The 16,965-nt window shown below is 37.9% G+C and overlaps 2 protein-coding genes across 3 annotated transcripts; one reads left to right on the top strand and one right to left on the bottom strand.

Moving 5' to 3' along the window:
* The first annotated feature begins 279 nt into the window (after positions 1 to 279).
* Positions 280 to 8,048, top strand: LOC123877648 (isocitrate dehydrogenase [NAD] subunit beta, mitochondrial). Of its 2 annotated transcripts, none has more exons than XM_045924491.1 (9): positions 280 to 434; positions 1,323 to 1,379; positions 3,714 to 3,806; positions 4,293 to 4,409; positions 4,656 to 4,863; positions 5,240 to 5,403; positions 5,652 to 5,861; positions 6,427 to 6,563; positions 7,067 to 8,048. In XM_045924491.1, exons 1-9 carry the CDS (start codon positions 393 to 395, stop codon positions 7,164 to 7,166), a joined length of 1,128 nt encoding a protein of 375 aa, XP_045780447.1. In that variant the 5' UTR covers positions 280 to 392; the 3' UTR covers positions 7,167 to 8,048. The 2 variants fall into 2 exon arrangements, with proteins under 2 accessions (XP_045780447.1, XP_045780446.1); XM_045924490.1 differs by having other exon boundaries at positions 1,323 to 1,412.
* A 354-nt stretch (positions 8,049 to 8,402) lies between these two features.
* Positions 8,403 to 16,527, bottom strand: LOC123877656. Its single transcript, XM_045924504.1, has 4 exons — positions 16,134 to 16,527; positions 10,052 to 10,307; positions 9,006 to 9,125; positions 8,403 to 8,604 (listed from the first exon to the last, which is right to left on the bottom strand). Exons 1-4 carry the CDS (start codon positions 16,334 to 16,336, stop codon positions 8,521 to 8,523), a joined length of 663 nt encoding a protein of 220 aa, XP_045780460.1. The 5' UTR covers positions 16,337 to 16,527; the 3' UTR covers positions 8,403 to 8,520.
* Positions 16,528 to 16,965: the final 438 nt, after the last annotated feature.

Raw genomic sequence — 16,965 nt, 5'->3', positions numbered from 1 at the left:
TATCTACCTATATCCTGAATAAATTAAAAAAAAGAACAATAACGAAGACTTTAAATCCAACGAACCTTCAATGAACAGCAAAAATAGTGACTTTTGGTAGGTGTTATCATACTAAAAAATAATTATTTTCTGCGTTCCATTATAAGCACACTGCAAGTTACAGGAAACTTCGAACCAGTACCGAAGCTAACATCATGTGTTTCTCAAAATATACGTGGCAAGGAACGTATTTTGTCTTCTCATTTGTCAATCCATGTAAATTAATTGTCAAATGTCAATTGTCAATGTCAATCCTTATTTGTCATTCGCCGGGACGTCATTAAATCCGTTCCAGAAATACCTTAGCTTTGCTGAAAAAATAGCCTTTTATAAGGTTTCAAAACTAATTAAGCATGTCTCTAATTACCAGAAATGTTTTCCGTACATTAATACAGGTATCGTATGCTTTTTTTACTAACTTCATTAGAGAAACCCTTGAAAATCTATTTTGGAAATCTGTTTCGTAACTACTTGTTATCATTCTAAATCTTGTTATTTCTTTAAAAATACTTGTGTTTTATGCGAAGAATGTTTAGATTTTAGTAGTGTTTGCGATATAAATTCCTTTTAAAAAACAAATCCTTGATGATATCAAATAACCTCACGTGATCACGAGTGCTACTCAGTGCTATGCATATAGGTGTCATTTCCTTCCAAGTTAATAAAGTACTGCGCATTTAGATTAATTTCATCTGTTAAGGAAATCCGAGGAGATATCATGTGGAGAAATTCTATAAATCCATCTTCTCTGTTAGCTATTGCTCTAAACCAGTATAGAGCCATATATATATACCTACACAAATATCTTAGAATTTCTTCGAAGATACTACGCATTTGTCACTATTTTTCGCTTCAAAAAACAACATGAGTTTAGAAAAAAAAAAACATGCAACATGCAACCAATTGTCACTTTGTCACACATTAATTTTATTACTCTGCCATCACACATCATAGCAATTTATGGTATCAAATATCAATCATTTCAACCCATAGCCAGTCCACTACTGAGTATGGTATCCTCTCAGATTGAGAAGTTCTCTCTTTGGGCACACCTCACACACCTTTGAGAACATTATGGAGAATTCTCAAGCATGCAGATTTCATGATGAGTCCTTTACCATTAAACAATTGATAATTAATTGCTTAAATCATGATAACTAATAAGTTGAGGTAAATGCCTGGGTTAGAACCCTGGACCCTCTTAAAAAAAGAAGCCAACATCTTAACCACTAGGCCATTATGTATTAACCAATGTGTATTTATGGTAATTATGTTATTTTTAGGGTTCACAGGTCGTCGGCAAAGGTTTGCACACAACAGCTATAAATGCTGACAAAAACGTATGTTTCGCGCCCCTTTCAATCAGCACCCTGGTGAGAAAACTAACTGACTAATGGTTGCACCTATCCTAATGCAAAAAAGCAGAAGATTGTATGCTACTTATTTATACACTAGCTGATGCCAGCGACTTTGTTCCCATAGATATAGGTATTTAAAAATCCCATGGGAACTAACTGATATTCCGGGATAAAAAGTAGCCTATGTGTTAATCCAGGGTATATCTCCTCCATTCCAAATTTCAGCCAAATAAGTCCCATAAAGAGTAACAAACATCCATACATACAAACTTTCGTGTTTATAATATTAATATAGAGTGAAATTTTGATGGTTGTTTGTTGCAGGAAACTACTCAGTTATGTGTTTTACCTGTAGTACACTGTACAATCGATTTGTAAAAAAGATATTAGACTCAAAAAAATGGCAGAATAGAATTAAAAACGATCAATAACTCAAAAATGGACCTTTTCCACCCTTAGATATTTAGGGGTCATTTGATGGCATTTGACCTCCCCTATTGCCTCTCAATGGGACCATAACGTTTTACCAGACATCCATCTATTAGATTTAGGACTTCAATAATATGAAAGGGTGCTGGTTTTTATACTTCTGCTTTCTTGCATTATATCCATAAAAATAAATGTATTTCTGATTATACTTATAAGAATAAGACTTAAATTTGGCAACAAAATTATTTATTGTCTGTAGATAAAATCTACAAAATTGGTATCAAAATTAAGTTTAAGAAATAAAATGTTTCTAGAACAAAAGTAATATTTTTTTAAAGTGTATTTGTCAGGAACAACATGCCCATACCAAAATGTAAGTGTTTTGAAAATTGCATGCATTTTATATTTTGGTGTTATTTTATGCTGTTCTATTCAATGCCAGAAATTATTGTTCCCCAGTACTATCACTTTTATAAGTTACGCGGATGTACTTGCGCAGAAACCTTTTTTGGAAGACGGGAAATTATCTCAGGCCAATCATAGCGCGTCCGTCCGCTATTGGTTGTTGCCTACGCGCCATGTATTGTGCGCGAATTATGAGCGAGACAGATCAGTCTCTGTTATTGTGGTAAAAATCTTAATGTGAAGGTATAAGGTTTGTATTTCATTGGTATACATTCAGGTTTAGTCGATATTAGGTTATGCTTATCTGCGCAAACGAATTTCGCCGATGCGACCTATAAAAGTGGTAGTATTGGAACAACATTTTAAATGTTATAATGCAGTAGTATTTACAAGAATAGAACAGCCATTATGTGAACATAACCCATGGGTGCAAGTTTTAAGAGTTGCCATAATATTATAATCAGTTAGGTTAAGATGCTAAGCAAATAAATCAATGAGAAACAATAGTGATAAGTAAATGATGTAGGACTTATGGGTTATATTGAAATGATATTTTGTGTTACACATTTATGTATGAATATAACATTGCATGAATCCATGCATCACATGCAATGCGTGCCTTTGTGTTGTCCAATGCAATGTAACAAATAACTCTATTTCATGTTGTATCCACCAGTATCATTAATTACATAAAATAAGCACATACAGTACATAATATGTAACATATATTATATTTGTTAGTATGTGTTTATAATATTTTATTTCTTCAGAATATTTGAAATCTCAATGAGTTCTTCTCTAGTGATTTGTGGATGCATATTGAGAGCTAGGTGTGACCCGACCAAAACGATTGTTTTTTTAAACCATACCCAACCCTTTTTAAGTATACAACAGCCACCTACTTAGCTAAGTTATTAAAATTAAGCTATCATATTGGTGAATTTAGCTCACATCCCTAGTGGAAAATAATCTTAGCAAATTCGAAAGAGATACCTTTGGATTATAAATTAATATATTGAATATTTTTCTTACTAAAATCAAAACAGTGGGATTAGCTCCCACTTTCTTGATTTACTAACCTAACCTAACAAATATGTCAACAACAAATCGACTTATAAGAACAACTGGAAATTATTAAATATTAATTGCATCAAATATATAAAGCCTATTTACAATAATTATTATTATCAAATATACAAGCATAAAATACGATTTAATATTAATGTATACAATTAAAAACATATAGAAATATTAATTTGTTGCCAACTTTCTGATGATTTACTAGATAAGTTCAGGTATTCTCTGATTTAAAACCTGACAGGGCAAGCAAGTTGCGTAGACGTACATAATTTTTAAGATCTCCGAGGTAAGTAGTCATAGTTATTATTAGCGTTAAAAGTAACTCAGAAACACAATACCTTAAAATTTCTGTATATTAAGCTTGCGTAAAGATCGAGCAATAATATATTTTTTTTAACTCAGCAAACAAGCAAGGAGGGTCGCGTAAAGTGCACTCTCATACCCGGTGATGGCGTCGGTCCAGAGCTTGTGTACTCCGTTCAAGAGGTTTTCAAGGTATGCTCACGATTTTTATTTGTATGTACTGTCATTGTAGCAGGTTTTTTGAGCGAAGCTTCATAATGGATGTTGGAAATAACCTAACTTGTAAAAATTAAAACGAACAAACGAACGAATACAGTGGTGAATCGCAGCTTGGCTCCTATCTGATATCAGTATATCACATAATATCTTATTACAGCTTTTTTGTATCACCATCTGACAGAAGTAGAAACATTTCAAATTAATAAAATTTTAATTTCAATAAAATTGTGATAAAAATCTGACATACGAAATGATGCCCTTGATATTTAATTTTTCTAAACTGCAAGATGTTATGTACATGAAATGATATTTCATTATGAGACAAATTAACCTACCTAACCAACCAATTACCCTACCAAACCTACCTAACCTACCAAACTAACCTATTCATTAAATGAGACAAAAATCATTTTGTAAAGAACAATAATTTAAGAGTTTAATAGTACACTATTTAAACAGGCGGCAGGCATACCCGTGGACTTCGAGTCTTACTTTTTCTCCGAAGTAAATCCCACATTAAGTGCTCCTCTGGAAGATGTTGTTGGCTCCATTGCCAGAAACAAAATTTGTATCAAGGTATTTACTAAAAAAGTTTTATTAAAGTGCCAAATTTTTGGATACATACAAAAGATCCATAAACATATTTCAAACTTTTGAACCTCACCTTACTCTCGATTCACTCATCTTCTAGTCTTCTGGCAACTTTAAAAAATTAACAGTTTCGAAAAACGGTTAAAAAGTTTTGTTTAAATTTAATTGTAGCATATACAGATGTATATACGTAGTACGTGTACATATGTAGTTGATTTTTAATTTTCACAGGGTATTTTGGCCACCCCAGACTTTTCCCACACCGGCGAACTGCAAACCTTGAACATGAAGTTGCGTAATGCGCTAGACTTGTACGCAAACGTCGTCCATGTCAAGTCTTTACCCAACGTCAAGTGCCGTCACCATGATGTCGACTGCATCATCATCCGAGAACAGACTGAGGGCGAATACTCTGCTTTGGAACACGAGTCTGTGCCTGGTAAGTTTCAAGTCAGGTCTTTAAATAAAATACTGATGTGAAATAGAACAAAGAATCAACAGCATCTGGAATAAATGGCTAGAAGGAAATTTTCAAGACTGACTTACCATTAAAAACAAAAGCCATGAAGGTCTGATTACTGTCATGCCTCACATTATTCATCAAAATTAGTTTTTTTAATAAAATTCTACAGCTAATCTGTCATAACTCATATCTTTGAAGAACTAACTTAAATGTTGTATTGATTTCTAAGGCTTAAATAATATCTCAATCGTTTTAACTGTGTTTTGTTGGGGAAAAGCTGAAGTACGCTTTTTAGATTTCCTCTCAAGTATTCTAAAAAACTGATGTGTATGAGTTATGCTTTGTTCCACAGGCGTAGTGGAATGTCTGAAGATCATCACAGCGGCCAAGTCCGAACGTATCGCCAAGTTCGCGTTTGATTACGCTGTCAAGATGAGGCGTAAGAAGGTGACTGCTGTACACAAGGCCAATATCATGAAGTTGGGCGACGGTCTGTTCTTGAGAAGCTGTGAAGAAGTGAGTGACCCAATATTTTTAGTTGATGTCTCCCTAATTGTTGGCTTCGCCCGCGTGAATTTCTGAAGGGAATCTTAAGGAAAATCCTTGAATTTTATACCAATCTCAATAGCTATAAAATTCTTTATTGCTGCACAAATAAGGTAAAATTTTAATTAAAAAAAAAAAAAGGGCGCGCAAAGACGGCCTTATCGCTTCGTGCGATAATAAAAGAAGACAAATCAACATGAGTATTACTTTCTTTACAGATGGCAAAACTTTACCCGCGTATCCAATTCGAGAAAATGATCGTCGACAACTGTACGATGCAGATGGTTTCTAACCCCAACCAATTTGACGTTATGGTCACCCCTAACTTATACGGCAACATCGTGGACAACCTCGCGAGTGGGCTTGTGGGTGGTGCGGGCGTAGTCGCCGGCGCTTCTTATAGTGCTGATTGTGCGGTGTTTGAACAGGTGAGTCAAAATAAATCAAAATCGTGGGCAAATCCGTGAGTGGGCTTGTAGGATGCAATTGCACTACGTTAAGTTCTGACTGTGCGGTATTTGAATATCTCTATAGTCGTTATTCCTCATTACTGAAGGTCGTGACCCCTTTCCATTAATTCTGTAATGGTAGGAGTTCTCGTGGGATAATAATACGGTGGGTTCCCAGATCCTTCCGCATACAACTTTCTAAAAGAACGAGATTTCGACTCTTAGGTTAATGGACAGTTATTATCAGATGTAAGTGATAATAACCGGGACCGACGGCTTAATGTGCTCTCCGAGGCACGGAGGAAGCGAAAAGGCCAAATTCGAACACCATCCGAAAGTTCCCCGACCGAAAAGTCGGTCACCCATCTAGTATTTGAATAGGTGAATCAAAATCGTGGACAGTTTCATGATTGAGTGGACTTGTGATGACGCGCGGGCATGATCGTGTGGAAAACAATTAATAAAATTTAAAGAGTATGTACTTCGATTTGAAGTGATTTCTTTCTTATTTTGTGGTGTTGATGTTTAATAATGTATATTTCAGGGAGCCCGCCACATCTTCTCCGGAGCTGTGGGCAAAAATATCGCGAATCCCACTGCTATGCTTCTGTGCTCCGCCAACTTGCTGGCACATGTCAACCTTCACTCTTACTCTAAAATGATCAAGAATGCTATCAACAAGTTAGTATTGCTTCCAGCTCTTTAGTTTTAAGTTTACGTAATAAGATATCAACATTAAGTTAGTTTATTTGTGAAATTCAACAATAGACGGTCCTCCTTCCTTCCTCAATCTTCAATCCTTTTATGTGGAAACAAATAAAAAGTATAAACCTTACTGCTTTATTTTTAGGGTTCCGTACCTCAAAAGGAAAAAAGGAACCCTTGTAGGTTTACTTCATTGTCTGTCTGTCGTGTCTGTCAAGTAACCTATAGGGTACTTTCCGTTGACCTAGAATTATGAATTTGGCAGGTAGGTAGGTCTTATAGCACACATAAGGGGAAAAATCTTGTTACATCACAAAAAAAATTAAAATGTGATCATGAAAAAACTTTATTTTTTCATGATGATAGTTTTTGATTTATCGTGCAAGATATTGAAAAAATATGACCGTAGTACGGAACCCTCGGTGCGCGAGTCGATTCGCACTTGACCAGTTTTTTGAACTTGATCTTTTTTATTTCAGAGTACTTACGGACGGCAAAGTCAGAACCAAGGATCTCGGTGGACAATCCACCACGAAAGATTTTACGTACGCGGTTATCCATAGCCTCACAACTACATAAACTACACATCCTCAATAGGGCTAATACGCACTGTGAAATATTGTCGCGCGGTTTCTACCAAACAACCATTACAGTAATGTAAACGTCAAACAAAATTATTATACTTAATCCTCAATGACTCATCAGTATAGAGTGCTGTGGGAAAGACGAATATTTTTTTGGAAATATAACCGCGCGGTTATATTCCACAGTGCGTGCTTATCCTTAGAGTGTAAAGATAGGGACAAATAAATAAATATAAAAATTAAAAATAATGACGCCCTGTTGTGTAGTGTAAGAGATGACCTTATAAAAATTGAATACATTTAGTAGGTATTTGTTAAAAAAAAGTTTTTTGTTACAGAAATGGAAATACTCTTTTATTTTTCATACAAGTTATAAATCTCCCATCCATACTAATGTTATATATCCACACAAATATATTGATGCAAAAGTATGTAGGTATGTCTGTTACCTTATTTTTGACCAGGTTCAGATATAGCTTTCATCCCGGAAACATTTAGAGGCTACCTTTTACCCCGGAAAAAGTTTCCATGGGATTTTAAAAAGCCTAAATCCATATAGATGAAATCGCGGGTGTGATTTAGTGCCGTTTATACAAAAATGAAGTTATTAATTCAAGTTTTGGTATCTGATTAATATTATGATACATTTTGGTTGTCTCTTATAACTATGTATTGTACAGAATGGGCGTTTTTATAAACATACCAAATGTAGAAAAATTTGCTCTTAGAGTACCTAAGCGGTAAGCGTAATTTATTTATTTATATTTGTATATTTTTTTTTTTTGGATAAATGTGATCTGCAATCATAGACGAAATTGATAGGAAACAGTATTGATTAAGTATTTAATGTTACCATGTTTAATAAAATAATGACAATAATACCACTGTTTTTATTTTTGCCTCCCAATACCAAAAAGGGGGGAGAGGGTTAAGTTAGTCTACGTTATTATTAATACATATAAAGAGGTAAAGTTTATAAGTTTGTTTGTAGGGGGTAATCTCTGGACTTACTGAACCGAAGTCAAAGTCAAATTCAAAATCATTTATTCAAAGTAGGTACAATTACAAAGATACCGATTTTGAAAATTCTTTCACCAATATAAAGCTATATTATTCGTGAGTGACGTAGGCTATATTTTATTTTCAAAAAAATCAAGATCCTTGCGAAAATTGTAATAAGCTACCCGTGCGGAACCGGGGCGGGACGGTAGTATTAAATAAAACAGGTACAGATTTTCCAAGAATTTTATTTTGTGACTGCTTTATGGAACTTATTTCTTACAAGACTTTTAGGTTTTATAGTCTTTATCGAGGAAGTCTTATTTTCAGGAAATTGATATTTAAGTCGGTCACTCTGGTTGCGGTATAGCTCTTGGAGTGGCTAGTTTCTTCACTCTGTCCGTTATCTGGTATTTGAGAGCGTTCGGCGGTACCTACAAATTGAGATTTGAAGTAAAACCTTTTTAACCCCCGACCCAAAAAGGGTGTTATAAGTTTGACGTGTGTATCTGTGTTTCTCTCTGGCATCGTAGCTCCTAAACTAATGAACCGATTTTAATTTAGTTTTTTTTTTGTTTGAAAGGTGGCTTGATCGAGAGTGTTCTTAGAAATAATCCAAGAAAATCGGTTCAGCCGTTTGAAAGTTATCAGCTCTTTTCTAGTTACTGTAACCTTCACTTGTCGGGGGTGTTATTTACTTAATTTACAATTGTTTATCCGTGAGTAACAGTTCACGATAGCAAGGTGAACTAGTGAGGGAACTCTCGGTTTGACCTTTAAAAAGTACAGTATCTCTTTCCAAAGGTCGTAAGTTTCTGCCGGGTACAATAATTACCTTGACAGGATCGCGGTACCAATCCTCTTTGGACAACCGTCTGTACCATTTGAATTCAGGCAAGTGACAGTTCTGGTTGATTCTCGGCAAAAGAAGCTCCAGCGGTTTACGTAGGCCTCTCTGTCGAGACATAAATGGACAAGGTTTTAAATAAAAATAATAATTTATATAAAAAATTTAGGGTTCCGTACCCGTAGGACGCCAACGGGACCCTATTACTAGCCCTCCGCTAGGAGTATAAGTATTCTGTGTACTAGCCTCCGCTTTCCGTCGGTCTGTCTGTCAGCGGTCTTTATCTCGTAAACCGTAATAGGTAGAGAGTCGAAATTTTCACAGAATGTGTACTTTTCTTGCCGCTATGACAACAAATGATAAAAATTTCATAATGGGCGCCATGAAATAAGTGTTATTTTTGTACGGGCGGGTGGTAAGTACGAAACCCTTGTGACGTTTTGACAGATTTCCTATAGAAAAAATATCATGCCCTCAAATTTATTCCTCAGACAAAAGGGATTTGACGATTGAAAAATTAGCCCTATACTAGATGCGTGGTACACTGCGGGGCATAGATCTCTATGAATGAAAGGCATTCCGAACCAGTGGTAGATACTTTTGACGAATCACAAGAACTTGTAAATGTCTAATTGAATAAAAATATTTTGAATTTTGAATGATCTTTTCTCAGAACACGGTCTTGCTTCTTCTATCCAGGGGCTCCCAGCTACTCGCTTGAGCTGTCGTCTGTTCACTGTCGATATCGGTGAACCAAACAAAAAGCTTATTATACAATCGAAGATTATGTAAATGACAAAAAAGCTTGGATTTGATTCGCTCCAGCAATACAGGGCGCTGCAATTGCTTGTATACAGTATGGCATATTATTGTAAATTGTACATTTGAAAAGAGCAACCGCCGAGTTTCTTGCTGGTTCTTCTCGGTAGGAACAGCATTCCGAACCAGTGGTAGATTATTTTGACGATTCAAAAGCACTTGTAAAAGTTTAATTGAATAAAAATAATTTGAATTTGAATTTAAAACACAGGTACCTTTACAGGAGGTGGTTCAAACTGCCGCTTAGGCCCAGCAATCTGGCTGATATAGTCCATATGCTTCTTCCAGTCGCTCTCGCTCCAGCCTCGCTTCTTCTTCACGTCCTTGGCGTCCTTCTTCTTCAGGTCTATGACGCAGTTGGCGAGCTTAGAGTAGCAGGTCGCATTTGCCGCTTCTATCATGCGGTCGATGCGCTCTAAGCGTTCTTGGCTGAATTTGTTCTTGTACATGCGCTTTAGTAATATAAAACGGCTAAAAAAATTAAAAAGGTATAGGTAGGCGAGTCACTTTTGGGGGGGGGAAAGGGGTCAAGCTCGGAATTTGAGATAATAAGCTGAAAACTCGTTTATTGTACAGGTGTTTTACGTACAGATATTTGATGTATATATAGCGCCGTGTTCTCTACCAGGGTAGAAAGAAAAACAAAAGAAATGAACACTAAAAAATATATATATTATAATTCACTATTTAAAGTTACAATTCTTGTAGACTACCACACCACACAACGGGCTAGAGGCAACTAACCAAACTTGCTACGGCTCACACGGCGTAGCTCGAAAATACTTATTTACTAGTGCCTCTACATCACACCACCCCAAATTTTTATCTTAATAAAAATTAAACAAATACAAATTTCCGCAACCTTAATTTTATTTCACAATATTCGTTCTTTATTTTTCAACAACCCTAGCAATGTTTCCGATCCGCTTACCCAACAAATCATAATTTAAACACGTCACCCAGTTAAAGTGTTCCTTTGATTCGATGCATGGTACATCTCTTAACACATCATACTTGAGATGAGGTCACTACAACTTGAGCGGGTGGCGACGGGGTCGCTGTGGCAAGTCCACTTACAATTGTTGCTATTCCCACGCCATCCAGCCTTCGTTGCACTCAACGCTTCGAATGTTTGTTACATTACATTTTACATTTACACACTATCCAATAAACTATAACAATCGTCAACTACTCTAACACTCCCAATAATAAGGTTTAGTTATGTCTTCTAATGAAAAATAATATATGCGGATCGGGGCCATTTTACAATACTTATTTCGTAATACTTATTGCTTAATTGCTAGTTGATACTCAAATTATTCTACTGATACCTAACGGGCGTTTTGCTGACTCTCCCACTCCGAGTAGTACGGATTGTATGAGTCGGCAAAACATCATCGTCACTAAATCTACATTTTTTCTTACATGTCGTTTCATCCGGCGTCTGTCGTGGATTTTTGATATCCAGGACAAAAGCCGGTTTTAACCTATCAATTGAAATAAGTGCTTGTCTATTGGGTAACTGTACTAAGTATGCTTTTTCCAACCGCTTTATGACGTTATAGGGACCGTCATACGGTGGTTGTAGACACTTACGCATTACATCGTTTCTAACAAAAACTTTTTTACAGTCTTTTAAAGCAGGGTGCACAAAAATAGTTCGAGAGTCTCTCTGTGTCTCGGGTTTCGGTCTTAAATTACTAATTACCTGTTTCAACTGCTTTAGGTACTCCTCACCGTCCGTTATCTTACTATCCGATGGTTCGAAAAATTCTCCAGGGAGCCTCAGAGTTCGCCCGAAGGTTAATTCCGCGGCACTTACCCCTGTGTCACTGCGTGGTGCTGCACGTAGTCCCATCATAATGGTGTGCATTTCTTCAACCCACGATCTATTGTCCTTTAATCTCGCCATTAAGGCGGCCTTAAAACTACGATGCCATCGTTCGATCATGCCATTACTTTGTGGATGGTACGGTGTCGTCCTAAACTTATGAACCCCTAAATATTTCATTAACTGTCTAAAGAGACTGCTTTCAAATTGCTTTCCTTGATCTGAACTCAAATTAATAAAACACCCATGTCTAGTAATCCATCCTTCATACACGAGTTTGGCTACTGTCTTCGCACAAATATCTTTAATTGGAAATGCTTCCGGCCAACCCGTTTCTCTATCGATCATTGTAAGACAATACCTGTAGCCTTCCTCTGAAATAGTAAATGGACCTGTAATGTCAATGTGTAAATGACACATTCTATCTACTTTTGCAAATTGCCCTAAAGGTGACATAGTGTGTCTGTGAACCTTTGCTTTTTGACACTCTATGCACGACCTAGCCCAAATACCTATATCTTTATTCATCCCAGGCCAAAAATAATTATTAGTTACAATTTTCCTTGTTGTTCTAATGCCAGGATGGCTTAGGTTATGTATTGTTTCGTATGCGATACGCCTAAACTGTTTTGGTAAGTAAGGCCTAGCCTTATCGCCTCGCAAGTTACAAACAATCGGCTTATTTACACTCGGCAAGTCAATTTTTATTAGTCTCGTATTACCGTTTTTTGTTCCTAACAATTCTGTGAGCTGTTTGTCGTTCGCTTGCGCAATAGCCACTTCTGTGAAGTTAAGTACTGACGGACACGAAATTGTTTCAACGCGCGATAACGCGTCCGCGGGCGCGTTCTCTTCGCCTTTTGTATAGCGTATATCCGTCGTGAACTCACTAATAAATAATAACTGACGGGTCCTTCGCGGCGTTTCTTTACTACTACTTAGCTTTTTAAACGCAAACGTTAACGGCTTATGATCTGTATACAAAATGAGATCTCTACCTTCAAACATGTTCCTAAAATATTGCACTGACAAATAAAGCGAAAGTAACTCCCTGTCGTAGGTACTGTACTTTTGTTGCGTGTCAGTCAATTTTTTCGAAAAATAACCTAACGGAACCCATTCGTTATTTACTCTTTGTTGCAATGTGCCTCCAACGCAAGTATTTGACGCGTCTGCCATTATAGCAAGCACTTGACCTGAAATCGGATACGCTAACAAAGCAGCGTTCTGTAAATTCAACTTGCATTGTTCGAAAGCTTGAACAGCACTTTCTGTCCACACTATACTACTTTTGTCACGTTTCTTTGCTCCGTGAAGATACTTATTTAATTCAGCTTGATATTCGGCTGCCTGACGCAAATGACTTCTATAGAAATTTACCATGCCTAGAAATCTACGAAGTTCCTCTACCGTTTTCGGTCTGGGAAAGTCTACAATTGCTTGGACCTTGCTTGGCAACGGTCTTAAGCCACTGGCTGACACCTCATGACCCAAAAACTCGACTTTATCTTGTGAAAACGCACACTTCGCTAAATTAATAGTTAGTCCAACTTGTTGTAATCTTTCAAAAACGGTCTCTAAATGTTTTTCGTGGAGCGAACTATTTTCGCTAGCTATTATTAAATCATCTAAGTATGAAAAAACAAATTCTGCTTTATAATTCGCACAATCCGGGTTATTTTGTTGAAAATTTGCCTCTAAATTCTGTAAGACATAATTATTCATGAAACGTTGAAAAGTCTGTGCTGCGTTTCTTAAACCGAAAGACATACATGGCCACTCAAATAAACCAAAAGGTGTAATGATTGCTGTTTTCTCCACGTCGTCCTCTGCTATCGGAATAAAGTGATACGCTCGGTTAATATCAATCCTGCTAAATACTTTCTTATCGGCTAAAATAAACGTAAAATCCTTTATGTGAGGAATTGGGTATCTATCAGGCTTCGTAATTGCATTCAGCGCTCTATAGTCTCCACACGGCCTTATATTACCATCTTTTTTAGGTACGACGTGTAGAGGACTCGCCCACGCACTCTTTGACGGGCGGCAAATACCCATTTCCTGCATAAGGCGAAATTCTTCTCTTACCTTTTTAAATCGGTCCGGCGGCAGCGGCCTTGGGCGCGCATGCACCGGAGGTCCTGAAGTCTCGATGTGGTGTCTTACGCTGTGACGTGGTGGTTCTTTGAACGTCGCTGGCATTGTCAATTCTGGGAACCTACTTAGGAGAGAATAACATGGATGCGATTCGGCTATAGTAAAAATAGATGAATGCTCCGAGTTTACTATAGTGGAAATTACATACATGTTAGTCTCCTGATCTAACAATCGTCTGTTTCTTAAGTCTACTAACAAATTATACTTAGCTAAAAAATCCGCTCCTAAAATGGGTTGTTTAACGTCGGCTATTACAAAAGTCCACTTAAACGCACGACGCAATCTTAAATTTAACACTAGAGTCTTTGTTCCGAAAGTTTGTATTTCACTACCATTCGCGGCATAAAGTTTGTATTTATTATTTACTGTACTATCACACACTGATTTATAACTTTTAGGCAACACTGAAATGTTCGCACCTGTGTCTATTAAATAACGTATGCCATTGTCCTTATCCGTAATACATAAACGGTGGTTCCCAAATTCGACGCAGGTACCCACCGGTTCCACCTGCATCTCCACTAGTTTTCCTGCTTATTCCAGGTGCACGGCTGTTCGCAGCGATTAGCTCTCTGCCTATATTTAAAATGATGCACGCAGAGCCAGTCCGGGCTATCCGGGGTACGTCTGGACCTGTTGTCGTCTCGTCCTCTGGAACGCGAACGACCACGGAAACCTCCGCGACCTCGCCTACCTCGCCAACTGTGTCTGGACCTGTCCAGCTGGTCCAACCTCGCATGGATCCTGGCTATTTCAGCTGTCATCGACGAAGTTCCGGGTACCGCCTCCTTAACTGCCACTTCTGCTATCGGTTGGGACTTCATAGTTTCCATTACTTTGTCAGCAATCACGGCTAGTCTGTCTAGATTTTTGGCTTCTGTCGCAGCCAGAACGCCTCGTGCTGCTGCTGGTAGCAGATTCTGCCATAAAACACTTAGGGTATCATTACTAATTTTACCCCTGGCCAGATCCTGCATCTTTCGGAGGAGGTGGCTGGGTTTCTGATCACTCAGTTCCATCTCCCCGATGAGCTTCTGTATTTGGCGGTTCTCCGACTCTTCATATATGTTCAGCAACCTTTCTTTAAGTACCTCGTACTTACGCACCTCCGGAGGATTGATCAGGATGTCTGTCACTTGTTGTATGACATCCTTACCCAGCTTGGATACCACTATATTATACTTGGATGCGTCTCCTTGTTTTTGTGGTGCCAGTATTGCTTCCAGCTGGATAAACCAGACCCTAGGTTGGTCGGTCCAAAACTCCGGGATCTTCGACGTGATAGATATCGACGCTAAATACGTGTCTTCATCCTTCACTACTGTCGTAGGTTGCGCCATTTTTAAAGTTTTTTAGTTTTTCACTTCCTTACACGTGTTAATTTGAGTTGCCCTAGCTTACGTTACTTTACTTTATTTTAATTAAGAAAATTAACACGCGCTACCCTGGTAGTTCAAAGTCCGAGTCACCAATGTACAGGTGTTTTACGTACAGATATTTGATGTATATATAGCGCCGTGTTCTCTACCAGGGTAGAAAGAAAAACAAAAGAAATGAACACTAAAAAATATATATATTATAATTCACTATTTAAAGTTACAATTCTTGTAGACTACCACACCACACAACGGGCTAGAGGCAACTAACCAAACTTGCTACGGCTCACACGGCGTAGCTCGAAAATACTTATTTACTAGTGCCTCTACATTTATATCTTCTATTTGGCGTTCTAAAAGTTGTTTAAAATGTCTCATAATATTATATTAGGTACCTATCTCGTGTCTGCGTTGTGTTATTCGAGGTCAAATGTCACGAAAATTGGTTTCTTGCAATTATCTCCGTTTCTATGATTCCAATGACTTCAACACTTATATTAAAAAATTAAAGATAAAAAAAAATTGCAACTTTTGTCCCAACTTTTTTTCCATACGCTCAACCCTTATCGAGATAGAGGGCGGAGAGCACCCAGCGCTCAGGCATACATACCTACTGTATTATACTTAGTTCATCATCATCATCAGCCTGTGGACGTCCACAGTTGGACATAGACCTTCCCTAAAGAGCGCCACCACACCCGGTCCTCAGCCTTCCTCATCCAGCCACTTCCCGCCAGCCGCTTTATATCGTCGGTCCATCGTGCTGGAGGGCGTCCCACACTACGCGGTCTCCACTCAAGGACTTTCCGGCTCCAACGGCCATCGCCTCTACGACAGGCATGGCCTGCCACTGCCACTTCAGCTTGCTAATAGCTTGGGCATACTTAGTTACAGTTTCTAAATCATTATTTATTTAAACATTGTTTTACTAACCGTACGTAAGGCCAAGCAGCATCATTCACTCTATCACTCAAAATACTTTTCAGAGCTGACTTCCGTATCCCTTGAGGAGTTAGCGCCGGCATGCCCTCTTCGGTATCAATGATATACTTGTGCGGGACACTCAGTATGTTCAGTCTTTTGGCTATTTTGTATGGAAACGTGGGGGTTGGATGGTCGTACTTTGGCTTACCCATTTTGATTGGTACAACTAATTCCTCAGGGTTATACGGGTTTTGTGGGAGGGAGATGGTGGGGGTTACATTTTGGTTGTTTATTTACTGTTTTGTGGCCATTTTTGGGTGTTTTTATGGCGTTTATACCAATGCGACTTTTAATGAAACGTTGCCGTCGTGTTTTTGAGTTTTGTTTTGACTTTACAATGTTTTTAAGTTAAGGTCTATATTTTGTGGTATGTTAAATTGAATGAGGTTTTTTAGTGAGGTGGGTCCTCGATGTAACAGGTTCATAGATTTGATTACTAAACGCGACAGGTCGAGATGGCAATCGGGGTATGAGGCGGGAGAACGCCCCGCACGATACCCACGCTATCTCGCACCGGGTTAGTGCGGGTGTGCGGGGCGTCCCCACCCCGATTGCCATCTCGACCTGTCGCGTACTATAGTTAGAATTTACACCTAAATACTTCCCAAAACCTAATGCCATGAGTAGGTTATATTCTATTAACCTGTTGTGTAGACTGTACTTAGTTCTTAAGAGGGGTCTCTCCGTCACTCGCTCCATACAAACGTAGTTCGTCTCTCATTGGAATACTAACCAATCATACTCAATGGAATTTTGTAGAAACGTTCCGGGAACTAATATT

This window comes from Maniola jurtina, chromosome 24 (assembly GCF_905333055.1).
Source record: "Maniola jurtina chromosome 24, ilManJurt1.1, whole genome shotgun sequence".
NCBI lineage: Eukaryota > Metazoa > Arthropoda > Insecta > Lepidoptera > Nymphalidae > Maniola > Maniola jurtina.
This window is presented reverse-complemented; position numbering and strand designations above follow the sequence as displayed.